The 18,014-nt window shown below is 40.6% G+C and overlaps 1 protein-coding gene across 4 annotated transcripts in view; it reads right to left on the bottom strand.

Annotated features, from left to right (window-relative positions):
- The window catches only part of TP53BP1 (tumor protein p53 binding protein 1), a 1,265,047-nt gene that overhangs the window by 1,129,710 nt on the left and 117,323 nt on the right, over window positions 1-18,014 (bottom strand). For all 4 annotated transcript variants that reach the window (XM_044077533.1, XM_044077532.1, XM_044077535.1 and 1 more), the window contains exon 3: window positions 6,502-6,607. In XM_044077533.1, the coding sequence (XP_043933468.1) occupies window positions 6,502-6,607 (106 nt within the window). The remainder of the gene's footprint in view (window positions 1-6,501; window positions 6,608-18,014) is intronic.

Here is an 18,014-nt window from a genome sequence, read left to right as displayed (position 1 = left end):
GGTGAGCTTTTCCAACACAAAGTTAAGGTCCCAGGCTGGGGTAGAATCTCTTCTGGGTGGCCTTAAGTTGTTAGCCCCTCTTAGGAACTGCTTGATGAAAGGGTGTGAGAACAGCGGTGGCTCTCTGCTGAAATGAGCAGAGATGGCTGAGGCATGCATTTTAATAGAAAAGGATAGACCCCTGTGTAGTAGGTCTGCCAAGTAATCCAGGACGAGAGGTAGGGAGGGTTGCACTGTTCCAGCTCCCTTAGCCTGGATCCAGGTGCAAGAGCTTTTCCACTTGTCAGCATAGAATTTTCTAGTGCTGGGGCGTCTGGCCTCATGTATAACATCTAGAACTTGCTTGCTTAGGCTGGCAGCTTGAGGAGAGGTCAGGGAATAAGCCAGGCCGCCAGGCTGAGTGTCTGCAATTGGGGATGCAGGAATTATCCATTCCTCTGGGTCAGGAGTGTAGGTATCAGAGGTAGATGCCATGGTTGCAGGGGTGACAGGCTGCGCAGCAGTGGGTACCAGTGCTGGCATGGCCAGTCTGGGGCAATCAGGATTGCCCTCAGTTTTTCCTCCCTTATTTTGAGCAGTACCCTTGAAATGAGTGGTAGAGGGGGAAATGCATAGACCGAGAGGTTTACCCACTAGAAGGATAGAACATTCACTTTCTAGGCCTTGCTGTGAGGTTCCCTGGTGCAGAATCTGCTGATCTGATGATTGGAGTGAGGCAAAGAGGTCTACTTTTGGGGTGCCCCATTTCTGGGTTACAAGGGTGAAGGTTCCGAGGTCTAGCTGCCACTCGTGTGGGTCTAGCAGGGTTCTGCTTAAGTCGTCTGCCAGTGAGTTGAGATATCCTGGCAGGAATTGTGCTAACAGGTGTAGTTGCATGGCTGAAGCCATGTGCCAAAGAGTCATGACGAGCCTGCAGAGAGGATAAGAGTGAGTCCCCTCCCTGCTTGTTGATATACCACATCACTATGGTGTTGTCTGCTTTGATCAGTAGAGGCCCTGGGGAGAGTAGGGGTCTGAAAGCTGTCGGTGCATGCTGAACAGCTAACATCTCTTTTAGGTTGATGTGCAGATGTATTTGATTTGGGCTCCATTGGCCCTGAATGCACCTGCCGTCCAGGTGAGCACCCCAGGCATAGTCTGATGCATCTGTGATGAGGGTCTGGGTGGCATGGGGTTGTGAGAAGGGAAGTCCCTTGTTGTGGTTGCATGCTACTGCCCACCAAAGAAAATATTTCCTTAGACAAGGTATCATTGGTATAGGAGTTTCCAGGTCTTGAGAGTGCTGACACCAAAGGCTTTTTAGGTACCACTCTAGTTTCCTCATATGCAGTCTGGCATATGGAATGAGTAGAATGCAAGAGGCCATGAACCCTAGAGCTTGCAGGATTTTCCTTGCGGATAACTGGGTTCTGGTGGCTAGTGGAGAGAAGTAGCCCGTCAGGTAGGCTTGCTTTTCTAGAGTAAGGAATGCAATCTGAAAAGCTGTGTCCAGGCTTGCGCCCAGGAATACAATTTTTTGTGTGGGACTAGTTTTGATTTCTTTTCGTTGATAGTATACCCCAGGGAGGTCAGTAGGTCCTTTAGAAAGGTCAGGTGATGAAGCAGCTTTTCCTGACTGTCTGCCTGAATCAGGCAATCATCTAAGTATGGGTAAATTTGAATATTTATTGTCTGCAAAAGGCAATGGTGGGAGCCAGACATTTTGTGAATACTCTGGGAGCAGCAGATAAGCCAAAGGGAAGTGCAGAGAACTGACCGTGCATAGATCCTTCCCTGAAATGTAGGTATTTCCTGCATGATTCCCTGATTGGGATGTGTAGGTAGGCCTCTTGTTGGTCTAGGGTGGCTAACCAAGCATCCTTGGAAAGCACAGGTAGAAGCTGCTGGAGGGTGAGAATTTTGAATTTTGGTATCACCAGAAAGGTGTTTAGAATGAATAGATCAAGGATGGGGCACCATGTTCGCCCTTTTCTGGGTACCACGAAGAGTCTGGAGTAGAAACCTTGGCCTATCCTTTCTGCAGGAACATGCTCTATGGTCCTCATGGAGAGCAGGGAAAGGACTTGCTTTTTGGCATCTGCCCACTGGTTTTGGAGGAAGATCTGGGAACCCTCTTGGGGTTGGCAGAGTGTGAAAATAAAATTTGTATCCCTGGGATACTATGTTGAGGACCCAGCAGTCATTGGTAATGGTGGCCCAGTTGCCTGTGTGGAAGGAGAGTTTTCCTCCTAGGGGCATGAGCAGGTGGGCAGGGGTGAAAGTGTAAAGTCATTGTGAGTTCTTACCATAAGGGGTTGGGGCTTTGCACGCCCTGTTTTTGAAGAGGAGGAACTCCATTGCTTAGATCTCTGCATTTCCTGGGGCTGTTGTCTCGGGGGGGGGTCTGCTTTCTCTGGGTCTGGGCCGAGCTGGCCTGGAGGGGGCAGGAAAGGACCAGTTCTTGGAGGGGCAATGCCTACTGAACCTCGGTGGATGGACCTGTAAGAAGTCTTTAACTGTCTGCATTGATTTAGCTTTTTCTTCCATCTTTTTTAAGACCTCTTCTGCCTTGATGCCAAATAAATTGTCTTTGTTCAAGGGAGTGTCCAATAATTTGGATTTGACATGGTCTGGCAAGGTCTGTTCCTTAAGCCAAGCATGCCTTCTAATGACAGAACCAGTGACTGCTGCCCTACAAGATTCTTCTAGGGCGTCAAAATCACATTGTAAGGTGTGCTTAATTACTTGACTTGCAGAATGCATTAATTCTTGTAACTATTTTCTGCACAAGCAGGAAAAGAAGATATATTTTGTTTGAGGAGTTCCATGGTATGTTGCTGATATTTCAGCACGTGGAACTGACAATTTAGTGCTCTAATAGCAAGAGTAGCAGAGGTGTATACTTTTTTTGCCCCATCTGTCTAATGCTCGAGAATCTCTATCTGAGGGGGTTGGATTCTTATCGGAGGTTGCTTTGATTCCTTTAGGTCCTTGAGAGATGACATCGGGGTCAGCAGTAGGATTTTTGAAAAGAAATTTTGTGAGAGTCAGGGACTCTAATACCAGTCAGGTTTCCTAGGAGCAGGAGGGATGGTGTCAGGAGTCCGACTTGATTCCATGAAAACATCATCCACAATATCCAGGACAGGAGGAATGGCCAGAGGTCTGCGCTGTGGTAGATCTAAGAATTCCCAGAGTCTCTTTTTAGACTGGGGATAGTCCTGACATTCCCATTGGAAATGCTCCTTTAAAGTATGTAGGGTTTCCCCAAAGGAAAAGTCCTTGGGTGGGGAGGCTGAAGGGATGGATTCCTCTGCATCAGAATCCTCATAAACAGAGAGGGGTTGCATATCTTCATATTCAGATGCATCAAAGTCATCGGACGCCTGTTCAGATAAGACTAATGGGGACAAGTCTCTTTTTTTGGAAGGGGTAGCCTGGCTTCCCCTAATAAGCATTATAAGGTCTTCCACTATTTTAAGCATTTGAGACTGAGGCAAGGAAGTAGGTGCCTGAGCTTGGGCAGTCATTTTTTTGGGTGTGGTTCATAACCTGGGCCTTAGAAACTTGGTTGTTTTCGAAAGAACTGAAGACACGAAATAAACTGTCGGTCTATGTCGAGAATCAATAGTGCGAAGTACTTCCTCAGAAGCCGGTGCCTGCTCAGCAGCTCCGGACCCATCAAAGGTAGAGACATCTGCAGGATCCTTAGTCGAAGAAGAGTCTCCGAAAGGGTCTCCGTAGCGGCCTGCAAATCCACAGAAGCGGGCATCAGGTGCAGCAAAAGCATCTCACTGAGGACCTGAGAACTGACGACTAGCTTAACTGAAGTGTCGTCGGCAGTTTTGGACCTGTGCGGTCTCTCTCTGTCTTTATCCTTACATTTTTTTGGAAGATCGGTAGTTGTATGGCTTACTGAAGGACTGACAGCACAAATATCTAGCTACAATAAGGGCCCAATGATGTATAGCTCTGGCGTTGAACAAAGCACAAAAGCGACAGCGGGGCATGTCGTGGTCTGGGCCTAAACAAGTGACACAGTAAGAATGAAGTCTCGGTGTGGTATTTGCTTTCCACAGGCGAGGCAAGTAATTTTTTCTGATATTGGTTAGAGGAAGAATAAAGGATCCCCAATGGGGTACTTAGCTTTAGAAGACTTCAATTCGGAAACGGAAACTTAGGTAGCGGCCAACCAGCACTCATGCGAACAGCTTCTGCTTTGGGCTCCTCGGCAAGAAAGACTGATGTAATGGCATTGGCTGCCTGTTTTTAAACCACTGACGACCTGACATTAGTCCTGGAGTGACAGCAACCAATGTAGAAATACTAAGCCTCTGGTATTCGGGCAGACTGAGGGCTATCCCCTGGCAGGATAACCCAAATGTGATGACTGCAACAGTGAAACACGAAGAACATCCACATTCTTCTTTGTATGAAGAGCTTTATATCTAGGGTGCCCTACTTCATGGTGCCATGATCCTCACTTCCAAGATATGACCAGCAATGAGACTGATGATATCTGCCAGGGCATTAGCTTCCATTAATACACAAACAGCTATGACTGTCATATACTGGTGAAGGCTACTGCAGGACCAACACTACATCTCTGCACAGGGAATACTAGTACATCATATCCTGACTACTCATGCACCACATTACATTCTGGCTGTATGACCTGTGCAGCAGGGGGTCTGGTCTTAACTACTTTTCCATAGCATAAATGGTCAGGATGTATCCTATTTCAGAAGATTTATGAGTACCCCCACCATGGGAGCTCCACTTTCTCTGCAACATGGAGAAATCCACAGTATTTTCCATAACATGCCAACTAAGCACTAGTCTTGAGAACTTGGGACAAGCTCAGTAGCAAGAACAGAAACTTTGCAATGAGACTGGTTGGAACAGTCTATCAGTCCAAAGCCACTGGCAAAGTTCTGCTACTTGTAAAATCTGCCAAGCCATGAAGACATTGGAACCTTGCTGTTTAACTAAGTACCTAAGTGATTTGAATGATGTCCAATGCAATAGTGAAGAAAGCTGCAGCAGAAATTAAAAGAAACATTTTGTGCAAAATTTGAAGTACCCTACACAGAGATGCACTGTCAGCCAACAGATATATAGTTATATTATTTGTTCAACTGTGGAATATATCAAACACAGCTGTGGTGCTGTTATATGCTACATACTGCAGCCACAATAAGCAGGCAGGAAAACTGGACTAGTAAAACGTATTAATATCAGTAAAGAATACGTATTTGCAACAGCAATATGAAAGGATAAGTCTGGACAGAATAGTCTGCAGCACAGCATTCAAAAAAAGTTAAAACTACTGCAGGCAATCCAGATATTTAAATATTACCACTACTGTGCACAGGCAGCAAATTAATATTATATCCTTGATCGTGCAGTATCATAAAAAATAGCGTCTGCCTGGCACCATTTCCTTTTAAGAGCATACGTTCAACCACAGCTGGATTACTGAACTTGCAGAGAGTTTAAACTCCAAGTGTAATTTTGCAGGAGCCCCATTATGAAAATGCAGTTAAACCCAGGAACTGAAAGTAAAATGTGTTCAAATAAATAAGATTTTGGTTGTCACTATTACTGCGTCAAAATGAATCAGAAAGGCTACCGCATTGTGCATTTTGTTTGCAGGATTAAACTCTCTGTGTTATGAAAGTTGTCCATATGAGACTGTGTGCACAAAGGGTGCACTCTGTGTGCAACAATCACTAGAATGTGCACAAGGTACACGATGCAGGCACTACACATATTAGATATGCTACAAGCATGCACACAAGGATGCTTTTTTTGTAAACATCTTCATACATTTGTTTCGGGTGTCGCTGTTTAATCCAATCATCAACCACCACATTTGCAAACAAAGTACAATTAAGCTGTGTCAAACAAGAATTCTTATTTTCCCACAGAAGAGATCTCAATGAATCATTAGTGCAGTCATTCTCGGAGTCTCAAGCGGATTGAATATGTGCTTATTTGACTGAACAAGTCATCAAGTACATATAGAAGGAACTCAATGAATTGAGGGAACTGTAGAAGGATTAGCTGCAGAGTACTGGATCCCAGTAGAGGTTTGAAACAGCTCATGTAACAGTAACATGGGAGCTATGAGATTCTGCAGTGCTAACAGAAAAAGCTCAATGAATTAGTGAATCTCCACAGACTTTTTAGCTAATCCACCTGCAGTGAGTGGCTTCTAAATCCCAAAGTTTCAGTTTTATCTTGCTCCCTTTATGCAACACAAGCATTCAAAGAGGGTGAGATTTACTTGTTATAATTTTTAACACTTTTGGTTTTCTTTTCTGCCTTTTGGTTTTCTAGTCTGGTTTAAGTTTATTTTCTCCTAGCTTGAATAAACAATCATTCAAGAAGTGGTAGCAGCGGTTGGAACAGCACACAATGTAAGGTGATTTTCCACAGAAGAGAAAGAAAGGTAAAGAACAAGTTGTTTGTTTACCACTAACCTGAATATAATTGTCAGCCATTAGACATATTTCTCACCTGTATCACAATCTTCTTTCTGGTCCGCCATTAACAGAGGTTTATTTCCAGGTTCTTTGTCCTTCACTGCCTCAGAATTAATGCACTTAGTACTGGAAGCCAATTCCTAAAATAAAATGAAAAACAAGCAAATTCACACTAAAACTACAAAAAGGCATTCATGTTACTTGCTTTAGTTACTCTGGTAACCAGACAGCCAGTCTGACACAGCAACTTTTTTGTTATCAGAAGTGAAGAATAGACAACAGATATCACAAAGCAATTTGTAGAGATAAGTTACCAAAGCAAACCCAGAACACAAACGAAGGGCTAAGGGCTGTCTTGTACTGTGAATTTAATAGTCAAACTAAATTTCAAAAAAATAAATTAACCTTAAGCCCTGTAATGTAGAAATAAAAGCCCCTGCCTATTATACACAACCAGAAGGCGGTATAACCTACTGCACCACTAACTGTAAAAGATAGCAGCTAGTGGGTCAATGGGGCTCATGCCACATGTAACAAAGGAAGGCAGTCCATATGAACATGAATGCATACACTGGGAGCCTCTCTACAAAAGCAGCCCACTGGCCACCAAAGAAACGGAAATTAGGCAGGGAGGGAAGGGACTCAGAGGTGGAGGAAAGCCTGGTGGTGCCCAATTCTTGTCTTCAAAGGGAAACAAATGCATTTACTGTGGGTCTTGCCTCAGTCAGAGAATAGGTTTCTACTGCCAACACCATGGCCAGGTAATGAATGAGAAATATCTCCCCAGAGGAGGAACAAGCTGCAAGTTAAGGAGATAAGGAATTTTGGAGGGAGGCCTGAAGCTGGAAGGGGTAGTGAGGGATTAAGAAAAAAAATGTAATTAAAGGACTATGAGGAAAGATAAAATGAAAATGCAGATGGTTTATCTCCATATTTTATCACTACAGAAATCCTTTTGCAAAGTATTCAAACCATAAATAAGGAAAAAATGAAAATAAGCTACAACATGCACAAGCAGTTGCAGAATGTACAAGACTTTCAACACCAGAACTTTGCAGAAACACACATACATAGAGAAATCCCTGTAATTAGGAAACTGCTCTCACCATGAGCCACACCAATATCAAGAGTTGATTTATATTAAGTTAAACATGTTTTGTTGTTTCTGACCCTACAACATCTGGGGAAAGTGTTTTAAAGTTTTTTAAGCCTATATTCAATAATTCTACTAAATAGCCACACTGTTTTTGCCATTTAAGGGGGTCTAACATTTGAATTAAATCCTGGTCTCTTTTACAAGAGAATTAGAGTAAGACTACTTTGTGAGTGTGCTGGCTTTAAGGAAGGATGGACACTTAATTGCTACTGTCTGCTGAGGTCAAAGACCATTCTTGGTTTCTACCTGTTCAAAATCCAAGGTAAGGAGATGAAAAACTTTTCTACCCCCTTCTTGTGTTCTTAAACCTAGTGTCTCTTGTTATCTGCCCTTAACGTTAATTTAATCATAAAAATCACTACATCTCCTCTTTCATTGGCTGTTGTCAATAAGCTTAAGTATCACTCTGTGAAGTTACTTTCTTTAAGCTATTTAACTACTTTTACCTTCCAACTGTATTCTATAGATACTAAATATAGATAGTCTACCCAGCCAACCCATGTTGCTCTTTTTTTTTACTTAGCAACTCTTGTGCTGCCTTTCCTTACTATAAATTTGTCTTTTGAAGATCCTTCTGGTCTCATCCATTTATACTGGTGAGTACTGTAAGATCAAACTGGGAAGTACCTCCTTTACATTGTTAAATCTTAAGTTACCCTCACTTTCTTATCTTCCCACCTGCTTAGTGCAGTCCAAGTAGTGACCCTCTTTTTTCATCTCCGTTTTAAGATCTGCAACATCTAGGACAAGACTAGTACTCGCTGTAAAGCCTTCTGTGTCTTTCATATAGACTACCATAATTACATGCATTCTGCTGCATTTGCTTTACAAGTCTAAACACCCAGCACTAGACTAGGCAGAAGTTTAGCCTACCAGTTTCACCTCTGCCGCCAGCCTTTTAGATAAACATTTTCAATGCTAGTAATTCCATCTGTGAAAGGTGTAAATACCCAATTAATTTGAAGTCTTCCCTTTTACTTTAAAAAATGGCCCCCGTGAGAGACACATCTCCACCATCACCCTTCATTAATAACACCAAAATGTCATATGTTGAAGCTGTAAATAAATCACTACCAAAGCCTCCTAGAAACAAGAAATTAAATGTGAACAAAAGATCAGGTCCATTCATCCACCTAATGCATTCCTACCCATAAAGGGTAATCCAGAACAAAAACAATCCAAATCTACCACTCTGAACCATAGCATCAACAGAAATGTTTTACTGATGGGTGAGTATTGTCAGGCACACTGACTCATCACTCACAAGGCAAGAGAGCTACAGGCGAGTCAGATTTCAAACAGAATTTCTCACATTACAAAAGATCATAAAGATTCTACTTCCTTACAAATAATATTATGAAATGGTAGTGGTACATGTGTGAGTAAAGGACTTGAGATGTAAAACCCTGAAAGACATGCTGAGACATGTCAGAACTTTCCATGCATGTTACAAATGTACGTAACACAGTGGTCATGAATGGAATCCTCCCTTCACCACAAATTATGGCTAGATATAAAGAAAAAAGAGAACTGGTTTCAATAACTGATTATATAGCCGGCGTGATTCCAGAGAATCCAGTACGTGTAAGCATAGGACGAGATGGTCAGCAGTCCAGTTTGTTTCACTAAAGGCAGCCTGTACTACTTATAAAAAATTTCCCAATACTAGTTAAAGCCTTTGCTACCTCCCTATTACCTCTTTAGGAAGAGTCCAGTTGATGGACATTCCAACATAACTAACGTTATCAGTCCTAGAATCAGATCACATTATTGGGTTTCTACTCAACACCAGAAGCCTAAACAAACTGCCCAATTTTGAGACACTCCTGCATTTGGAAAACATTCATATCTCTGTATTTACTGAGAATAGGTTTAAATGTAAAGACAGCACTTCCTCTATAATTAGGGCTTGCATTTTTTTGTTTTCGGACCCAATTGCAACTGTGGTAGAGTCTTCACATTTGTCAAAGAATATATTACCTCCAGGCAGATCCTTAGGGTCCTACATAGTAACCTCATTAACTACATATCACTCTAGATAGGATTATCAATTCATAGCTCATTACAGAGCACCTTCACTGCCCCCTGATGACAATGTAAGAATCCTTAGTGTTCTACAAGATCTCCTTATTAGCTAAAATTCCCTTATTTTGAGTGGCTTTAACTATTCTATAATAAACTGGGACACCTATACCTTCAATGCAGGATATACCCCAAATGCCTAGACTTTATAAACAAAAACTCTCTTAATCAGTTGGCAGACATACTTAATACAAGACATTAGTGACCCAATTTGTAATAGCATCTCAGCGTCTTGCACTCCTTCTCCAATGAAATCTAACCACAAAATTGTGACCTTCGCTTAACTCCCAAAAGCTGCTAAAGCAAATCCCACTGAACTTAAGGACTACAGCCATGCCAACATCAACTTACTCTATAACATATACAAGCTCACTTATAACTGCATCACCCCCGACCTTGATGCAGCAGTAGCCTTCACTATGGAATTCTACACAAGTTCATAGGCAAGTACAAGGCTAGCTGCCTTTGTGGCTCATTTGAGCCTAGACAATTTCCATTTTTTGTGTCCAAAATAATTTATCCCATTCAGTTACAGATTAGCCTTATCTATCCCATGGGCGACAATTATATACAATCGTTAATAAGAATAGCTGGGATCATACCATAGATAATTTGAGGGGACCTGTGCATGGGATAAAATATTTACAACTGGTATCTGTCCATTAGTAGTACAGGGGACAGCCCAGGGGTAAATTTTCTGTTTCCCATGCCTAGATCTAAGTTGTGGTGGCCCCATGCATAGATCTAAGTGGTGCTTGAAAATGGACAGAGATGAACTTTGTTTTATGTGGATGGGGAGTCTATTCCACAGCAGTAGTATACCTTTCCCACCAAACCATTCTGTTGATGTTGCAGAAAAGGTTTAGATCCCTAGACTATACATTTCTGATGCCATCTGACTTGATGATGTGCAGTAAATCCATCAGAAATAGGTCGGAAGATGCCTTGTATGTCAGACACAAGTCACCTCTTAGCAGGTTGCAGGATAGAGTACAGTGACAGCGCTTTGAGTCAGTCCATGTAGGACATGTTGCACAGGCACTGCATCCTATTAGTAAGGTATCTCTGCGGTTGTTCCAGTTGTTGCATATGTGTGGACAGATTCATGCCAAAGGGGCATTCTATTCAATGATTAGCTTAATGAGGGCTGAGTAAAGGGGGACAATGATATCACGAAATCTAGACACAATCCTTTTGTTTATACAAGAGACACATGTTGGTCAAAAGTTAGGTAACTATCTGCATATGTTCGCAAATAACTGGGTCAGCTATTAGGGACGTATTGTCAATGTGGTAATTCCCTTGAGTAGAGGACTCCCAAAAGATACAATAATGCATTTATTTGGTTCAGACCATGACTCTGACATCAGTTATTTGAAACGTACCTTCCTGCAGGATGGCCAAGTCATCCAGGGACCGAATGACTGTTCCTAGAGTGCAGCCATCTGCAACCTTAGCCAGAGCCCTTTGGTATTGGCATTTACTTCAGAAAGGTAGATGCCAAATACACAAGGTTCCATCACAGAACCCTGAGGAACTACACTGATGACTGGTCTCTTTGTGGGGGTAACATCACCTATTTTGATCATCAAATTTTTATAAAGATGATTTCATGAAAATAATAAAATTATTTTTTATAATAAATTTTATAAATACATTTTATAAAATAATTATAATTTTTAGAAAAATGCATACACCAAGGATTATAAAAATACAAACATAAATCATAAATAACTCTTCAACGAAAGAAAAGTTGTATAGCAAGTCTAAAAAACATTTTCTCAGGGAAATTATCAAAGGCATTAGAAAAAAATGAAAAACATTATCAGGACCAATAAAGGAATCCTATGAACTTAGGTTGGCATCTGAAGTCAAAGGTAACTATAAATCCTTCTGTAGCTACATTAGAACTTACAAGAAGCAATACCCTCCAATACTCTGAACTAATAACACCACCTCCTATTCTGACCCAAAAGGCATCGCCAATATACCTGCAGACGAATATAGTGCCAACTTTGTCGCTCATCTTGTGTATCTAAATAAGACGATGAGGCTTGAGCATTTGTTTAAGTAGTTTATTACACACAAACACATCAGGATGGTTGACTGGAACATTAAACTTAAAAGAACTAACTGACTGACTGCTACACACATGCATGCTTTCGCTCTGGCTGCTCACTCAAAATGGCACTCTTACTTGCACGTGCTCAGTACTTATATGTATGTGCCCACTGAGTGGAATGCTTCTAAAAGGTACATCACACACACTGATCTACACCCTCCCTGTTTGACTAACCTGTCTTGCATTGAAAATGACAACTGAATAGGAATGCAATTATACAGACAATAACAAACAATAACAATCATATCCAGGTTGCCATGCATCTAGGATTAGGGTTTGAGATATGACCTGACCTCATAATACAGGATGGTGCAGTGGTGCAGCTGTAGCATTGTTGCCTCACAGCAAGAGGTTCTCTGGTTTGATTCTCCGCCGGGGTACCTTCTGTGAGGAGTCTGCATGTCCTCCTGCGTTCATGTGGGTTTCCTCCAGGAGTTCCGGTTTCCTCCCATGTTTCAAAGACATGCATCTGAAGCATTTCTCCTCGGGCCTCTGCAGAAAATTGGCTTTGTTCCAAGTCGGACTTTCCTGGTAAACAATTGTTAAATAAAATAATAACTAGAACTGGGTTTAGCCACAGGGACGGTCACTGGGGAATATTCTGCTTCTGGATTTTCAGGGATACTTTCAGGAACAGGAACTGATGACGAAATGTTCTCTGGAACAGGAACATTGGGAAAATCACTCTGAAAATTAGTCTCTCTATTACAGGCAAGATGCTATTACACTGTCTCAGACACTGGTAATAAAGGTTTCCAATTCTGCCTAAATTCCATCCCTTGTGAATCCATGATGTATGATCTCGGTTCTTCATTAAAGTTCAATTTGATCAAATCCTTTTGCTGTCTGCATCCTCACTCTCTCTCCTTCTTTTAATGGATTCAGAGGTTTGCTGGCCTTGTCATAGTAGGACCTTTGAGACAAATGCTTTTTGAGAAGTAGAGATTTTTACTGCTTTGTTGTTTTTAGCACATGGAACCAACAAATTCTTACTGACTGGTAGTGTGGTTCTGGTTTGTCTCGACACAAGTCTCTGAGCAGGTGAACCAAGTAAATTATTGCGAGGAATGTTTCTGAGATTAAGCAAGTTTAGAAAACCATCAGTATCGTCTTGTCTGGATTTCTCTAACAGCTATTTTTCACTTTGAACTGCACGTCCAGCCAAGCCATTTGGTTTTTCATGTTACAAGTAGTCCTGAATACCCGCAGAGTCTCACGTTTCAGCAAATCTTTTGAACTGTCGACTTGTAAACTGTGCACCGTTGTCAGAAATGACTTTGCGCGGACTACCATGGAGAGAAAAATGCCTCTTCAACTTAGTAATGAAAGTATTGGACGATAGGTTAGGAAGTAGGTCAATCTAGAAATCTGAATAAGAGTCTACTAACCCCAAGTAATGTTGATTATTCCATTTGAAAATATCAGTGGCTACGGTTGACCAAGGTAGTTCAGGAATCTAGCTTAACTGAAGTGGTTCTTTTTGCTGCTGTGGTTTAGTACTATTACAAACAGAACAAGATCTTTTGATATAGAAGGCCAGAATGCTAGACCTCTCACCCTTCTTTTGGTAGAATCAGTTCCTGGGTGGCCATGATGCAAGATTTTAATATATTCTTGTTGCAAGGATGTTGAAATAACCACTTTTGGACCTTTCATGATACCATTTTCCATCAAAATCTCATCTCTATTGAGAAAATACTGCTGCACATCTACTGATAAACAAGAATTCTTTGATGGCCATCCTTGACTGATAAAGTGGTTGAGCTTCTGAAGAACTGGATCTGAAGATGTGCAAGATCTAAGCTTATCAAGACGTGTGGAAGAATAATTTCTCACTTCCATGACTTCAAAATCAGATTGCTCGTTCTCATGCTGTTCAGTGTTTTTTCTGGGTGATATGGATACAGTATCAGCAAGATAAAGAAGTTTGCCTATTGTGTAAACAAGATTAAAAGTGTATGCGTCATGTGTTGCAATCTCACAGGAGCTGTGGGCAATGGCTTTTTTAAAATAATGACCAAAGATTAGTGGTCATTTTCTATTTGAATAGGTCAGCCAAAAATATAATAAAGGAACTTCGAACAGGCAAACACAATTGCCAAGAGCGCTTTCTCTATTCGAGCATACTGCATCTCGGTTTGTGTTAAAGTTCTCGATGCATAGGCTACTGGTCTACCCTCTTGAAAAATGACTGCACCAAGACCAAACGTAGAAGCATCACAGGAAAGAGTTGCTGGTTTGTGCACATCATAGTATCTTAAAGTAGGTGGACTGGCAATTTTCTGTTTCAGGACATTGAATGCTCTTTGGTGTCATTCTGACCAGGACCAGGTAAACACCTTTGTGTGTCAGATCTCTTAGCGATGCTGACAGTTGACTCAAGTCTGGAATGAACTTGACTAAATAGTTGACCATGCCAAGAAAAGGTTATAAGACTTGGACATTCAAAAAACAAACGGCTTAAAGTAAGGCAGGTGCAGATAATGAATAAAAACCAGAAAAGAAAAAACTGCACCAAGCTGACACACCAAATATTTAATAAAATAAAAGGGTAAGCGCTTTCACGACTGTACTCATCGCTTCATCACACACATGAATGAAAGTAAAAACAGCATTTATAGTCTATCTAATAGTCAGCTGATATTAAAAAGTCGCATGTCTACTTTAGCAGCCATCATAAATATGAATAGAAACCTATTATAGGAACAGTTTAAAAACTATCCAACTGGAATAAAAAACAAAATTATATATAAAACAACATATCATGTGCGGTCAGATAGGACGAAATAAATAACGTACATTTGGGGCTCACCATATTAAAATATTAATAAATGCCTAAAACATATGATTAAATTTAAAAACTAAAAACTACCAATCTGGTATCACAAGCGACGAGATTTCAAAAAAGGTTTTAAAGAGGTGGTGCCATTGAGACCAGGATATATCTCAGCATTAAGTGAGAGAATCCACTTCCGCTCAATGCTTTCCATCAAGTTTTCTATATCACCCCCTCGTATATTAAGATGATTTTATAGTGATACTAGATTGGTAGTTTTTAAATTTACCCTTTTATTTTATTTTATTAAATATTTGGTATGTTAGCTTGGTGCAGTTTTTTTCTTTTCAAGGCTTGGACATTGCCAGGAGCTGGCATCTCAAGAATTGTCATTTGCTTGGAAGGATCTGGTAGTAAACCTGAACTGGTAAACAAACGATCCACATAAGTAACTTCTCTTAGCCTGAATTTACATTTCTGAGGATTCAGTTTAAGATTCACTTCACTAGCACATTCCAGAACTTTCCTGAGGTTTCTATCATGTTTGACTTCACCATTGTCTCCTACAAGAATATCATTGCGTCTATATTACAAGATCGAATGCTTAGGTGATCAAACACCTAAACATAGAACTTGTAAGATCGAACCCAAAAATGTTGAACAGAGCAGGAAAACACGTCGGTTGGCCACGGAAAAAAAAAATTACTTTACACCCAAACTAAGTGTGGGGGGGGGTGTTAAATCGTCCTTCAGTTTTTTGCTTTTGATATTACAAGTTCAATGTTTAGGTGTTTGATCACCTAAGCATTCGATCTTGTAATACAGACCCATATCATCTACTACAATAGCACATGGATAGCCAGAAAAAACTGTTCCATTGCACATTGAAAGACTTCATTGGCAGAATTTATCCCAAATGGCAGTCTCAAAAATTTGTACCTTCCAAATGGTGTACTGAATGTGATTAGCAATGAAGATTTTCGATCAAGCAACATTTTCCAAAATCACCTTTTAGCATCTCAGACAGAAAAACAGTGGCATTTGGCATAGGGGCAGCAACTTCGACTGTACACATTTGTTCAAATCTCTTGGATCAATACACATTCTAATGTCATCTGAGCTTTTCTTATGAGCTACTACCATGAAAGATACCCATTTAGTTGTCTCTTCCACTGGTCAAATTGCTCCTAGCGGCACCATTCGGTCTAGATTGACTCTGTTCTACATAGTTACTGGAACTTTCCATGCTAGTCTGATGACTGGGCTTATCTCGTGGTCTAACTCCATGGAGTACACAACTGGGAGTTTGCCTAGTTTGTCTTCAAAAATATCAGCATACTCAGAAAAATGGTTTGGGTGAAATTTGAGCTATTATCATTCATGTTTACATGGTAGACTTCCTTATTAAATGAAAGCAGTCCGATTTTCAAACTATTTTTGAGGCTTAATAATGACTGCACGCTCCTCTTGACTACGTAAAACTGCAAGTCACAGCTGTTCCCAGCAGAGTAACATGAAAGCACTACTGAGCCTTTTGTTTGAATTTCTTCACCACCATAAGCAACAAGCTTCACACACTTTACCAGATGAAGTTGTTCTCCAGCTTTTACTCTAGCAAATGTTTCTGCTGACATAACACTGCACTTTGAACCAATAACAACTTTGAGCTCTACAGGTCTCCCAATAACAACTTTGAGCTCTACAGGTCTCCCATTAATCATAACAGTACAAAATACTTCACTTTTTTCCCACAAATCTACTGCACTGACTGTTTCACCAAGCAAAGACACACCATCAACATAAAAAGTAGGGTTGCAGCTTTCTAATTGATCAACTTGCCTCTTTGAATGTTCTCTTGTAATAAAAAAATGCGTCCCTTTAGATTTACAAAACCTTTTGAAATTATTCCAGTTTTTACATGTGTGGCACTGCTGACCAAAAGCTAAGCACTTTTCTCATTTGGGCTCATGGTTTCCACCACAATTACGACAGTTGACTATGAGGCTTGCTGCAGGTTTTGCCGAGTCACCCCACAGCCTTACTGAGCGTGACCGGAGTCTTACTGTAGCTACTCTGGGTTTTGCTGGAGTGGCCATGCCCTTAGGCCTGTATCTTTTAACCTCGTGTTGCATACTATCAACACTAGCACTGGAAGAACCTGCTTGCATGCATTTCTCATTTGTAAGCATATTCGTGTGCTTTTCTGTGAGCTCATATATTTGACAAATCTCTATGACCTTATTCAAAGTTAAATCACTGTCCTGAAGCAAAATCTTCTCACAATATCATAATTAATACCACACACAAGCCTGTCTTTTATCAACTCATCTCTCAGATCACCAAATCTGCACGTTTTAGCCTTATTTCTCAAGTCAGTTATATATGCTGCAAACGTTTCACCATGCTTTTGATGTCTTGTGTAAAATATGTGCCTTTCCATTGTAGTATTCATTTGGAGGGGTTACACATTTCTCTGAATTTATGTTTTAAGCACTTAGGGTCTTCCCACATTTCAGCTGGTTCCAAATATGGCGGTTCTCCCCCTTCCCTGCAAACACAGCAGGTGCATGCACAAATTAACACTCGTTTTCAATGGCTTCTGAACCAGCTAGATTAAGCAGAATAAATGCCTTTGTATGTGCGTCTTTGTCAGAAAAAGCAGCCTATATGAAAATCTTGCTAAAACACTCTTCAATTTTCTGCAATATTGCTATCAAACACAAGCGGACTTGGCCAGCAAAAGCCTTCTGCCATATTCAAATGCATAAAATTTTCTTTGAACTGACTGTACCTAGCAAGATAACTTACTGTAATACTGCACACACTTGTCAACACTTTGCATACTTCAGATTTTTCGAATAGCTTTAGTTAATGCAAAATAGTAGTACATAGCGAAAAAATACAGTTGTTTTTCCCTTTTTTATACATTTTATGCAATACGTAAATGTTTTCATAAGTATTTTAAATATTTTTATCAATATGTTGCAGTTTTGGAAATTTTGTTTAATTAGAAATTCGTTTTGAATGCTTCATTTTATATTGATTGCATAAAAAAAATGATTTCAGAAAGTGTTAAGTGCCTGGAATTCATTTCTGACCTGCTTGCAAGTCGTTCGAGCTTCGAATGATCCATTCATGTATATTCCTCCATTACGAACTGTGCACCTCATGGTTTTGACTTCGGATCAGATTCGGACACCATGTCACTTGTTTCTTGTATTTAAATAAGACAATGAGGCTTGGGTGTTCGTTTAAACAGTTTATTACACACAAACACGTCAGGATGGACAACTAGAACACTTAAACAAACAAACTGACTGCTACACAAATACATGTTTTCACTCTGGCTGCTCACTCAAAATGGCACTCTTGCTTGCACATGCTCAGTACTTATCTGCATGTTCTCACTGA

The sequence above is a fragment of the Protopterus annectens genome, chromosome 7.part0 (genome assembly GCF_019279795.1).
Source record: "Protopterus annectens isolate FY-2018-M chromosome 7.part0, PAN1.0, whole genome shotgun sequence".
Classification (NCBI taxonomy): Eukaryota; Metazoa; Chordata; order Ceratodontiformes; family Protopteridae; genus Protopterus; species Protopterus annectens.
Note: the sequence above shows the minus strand (reverse complement) of the source record. Positions and strands in the feature narration are given on the sequence as shown.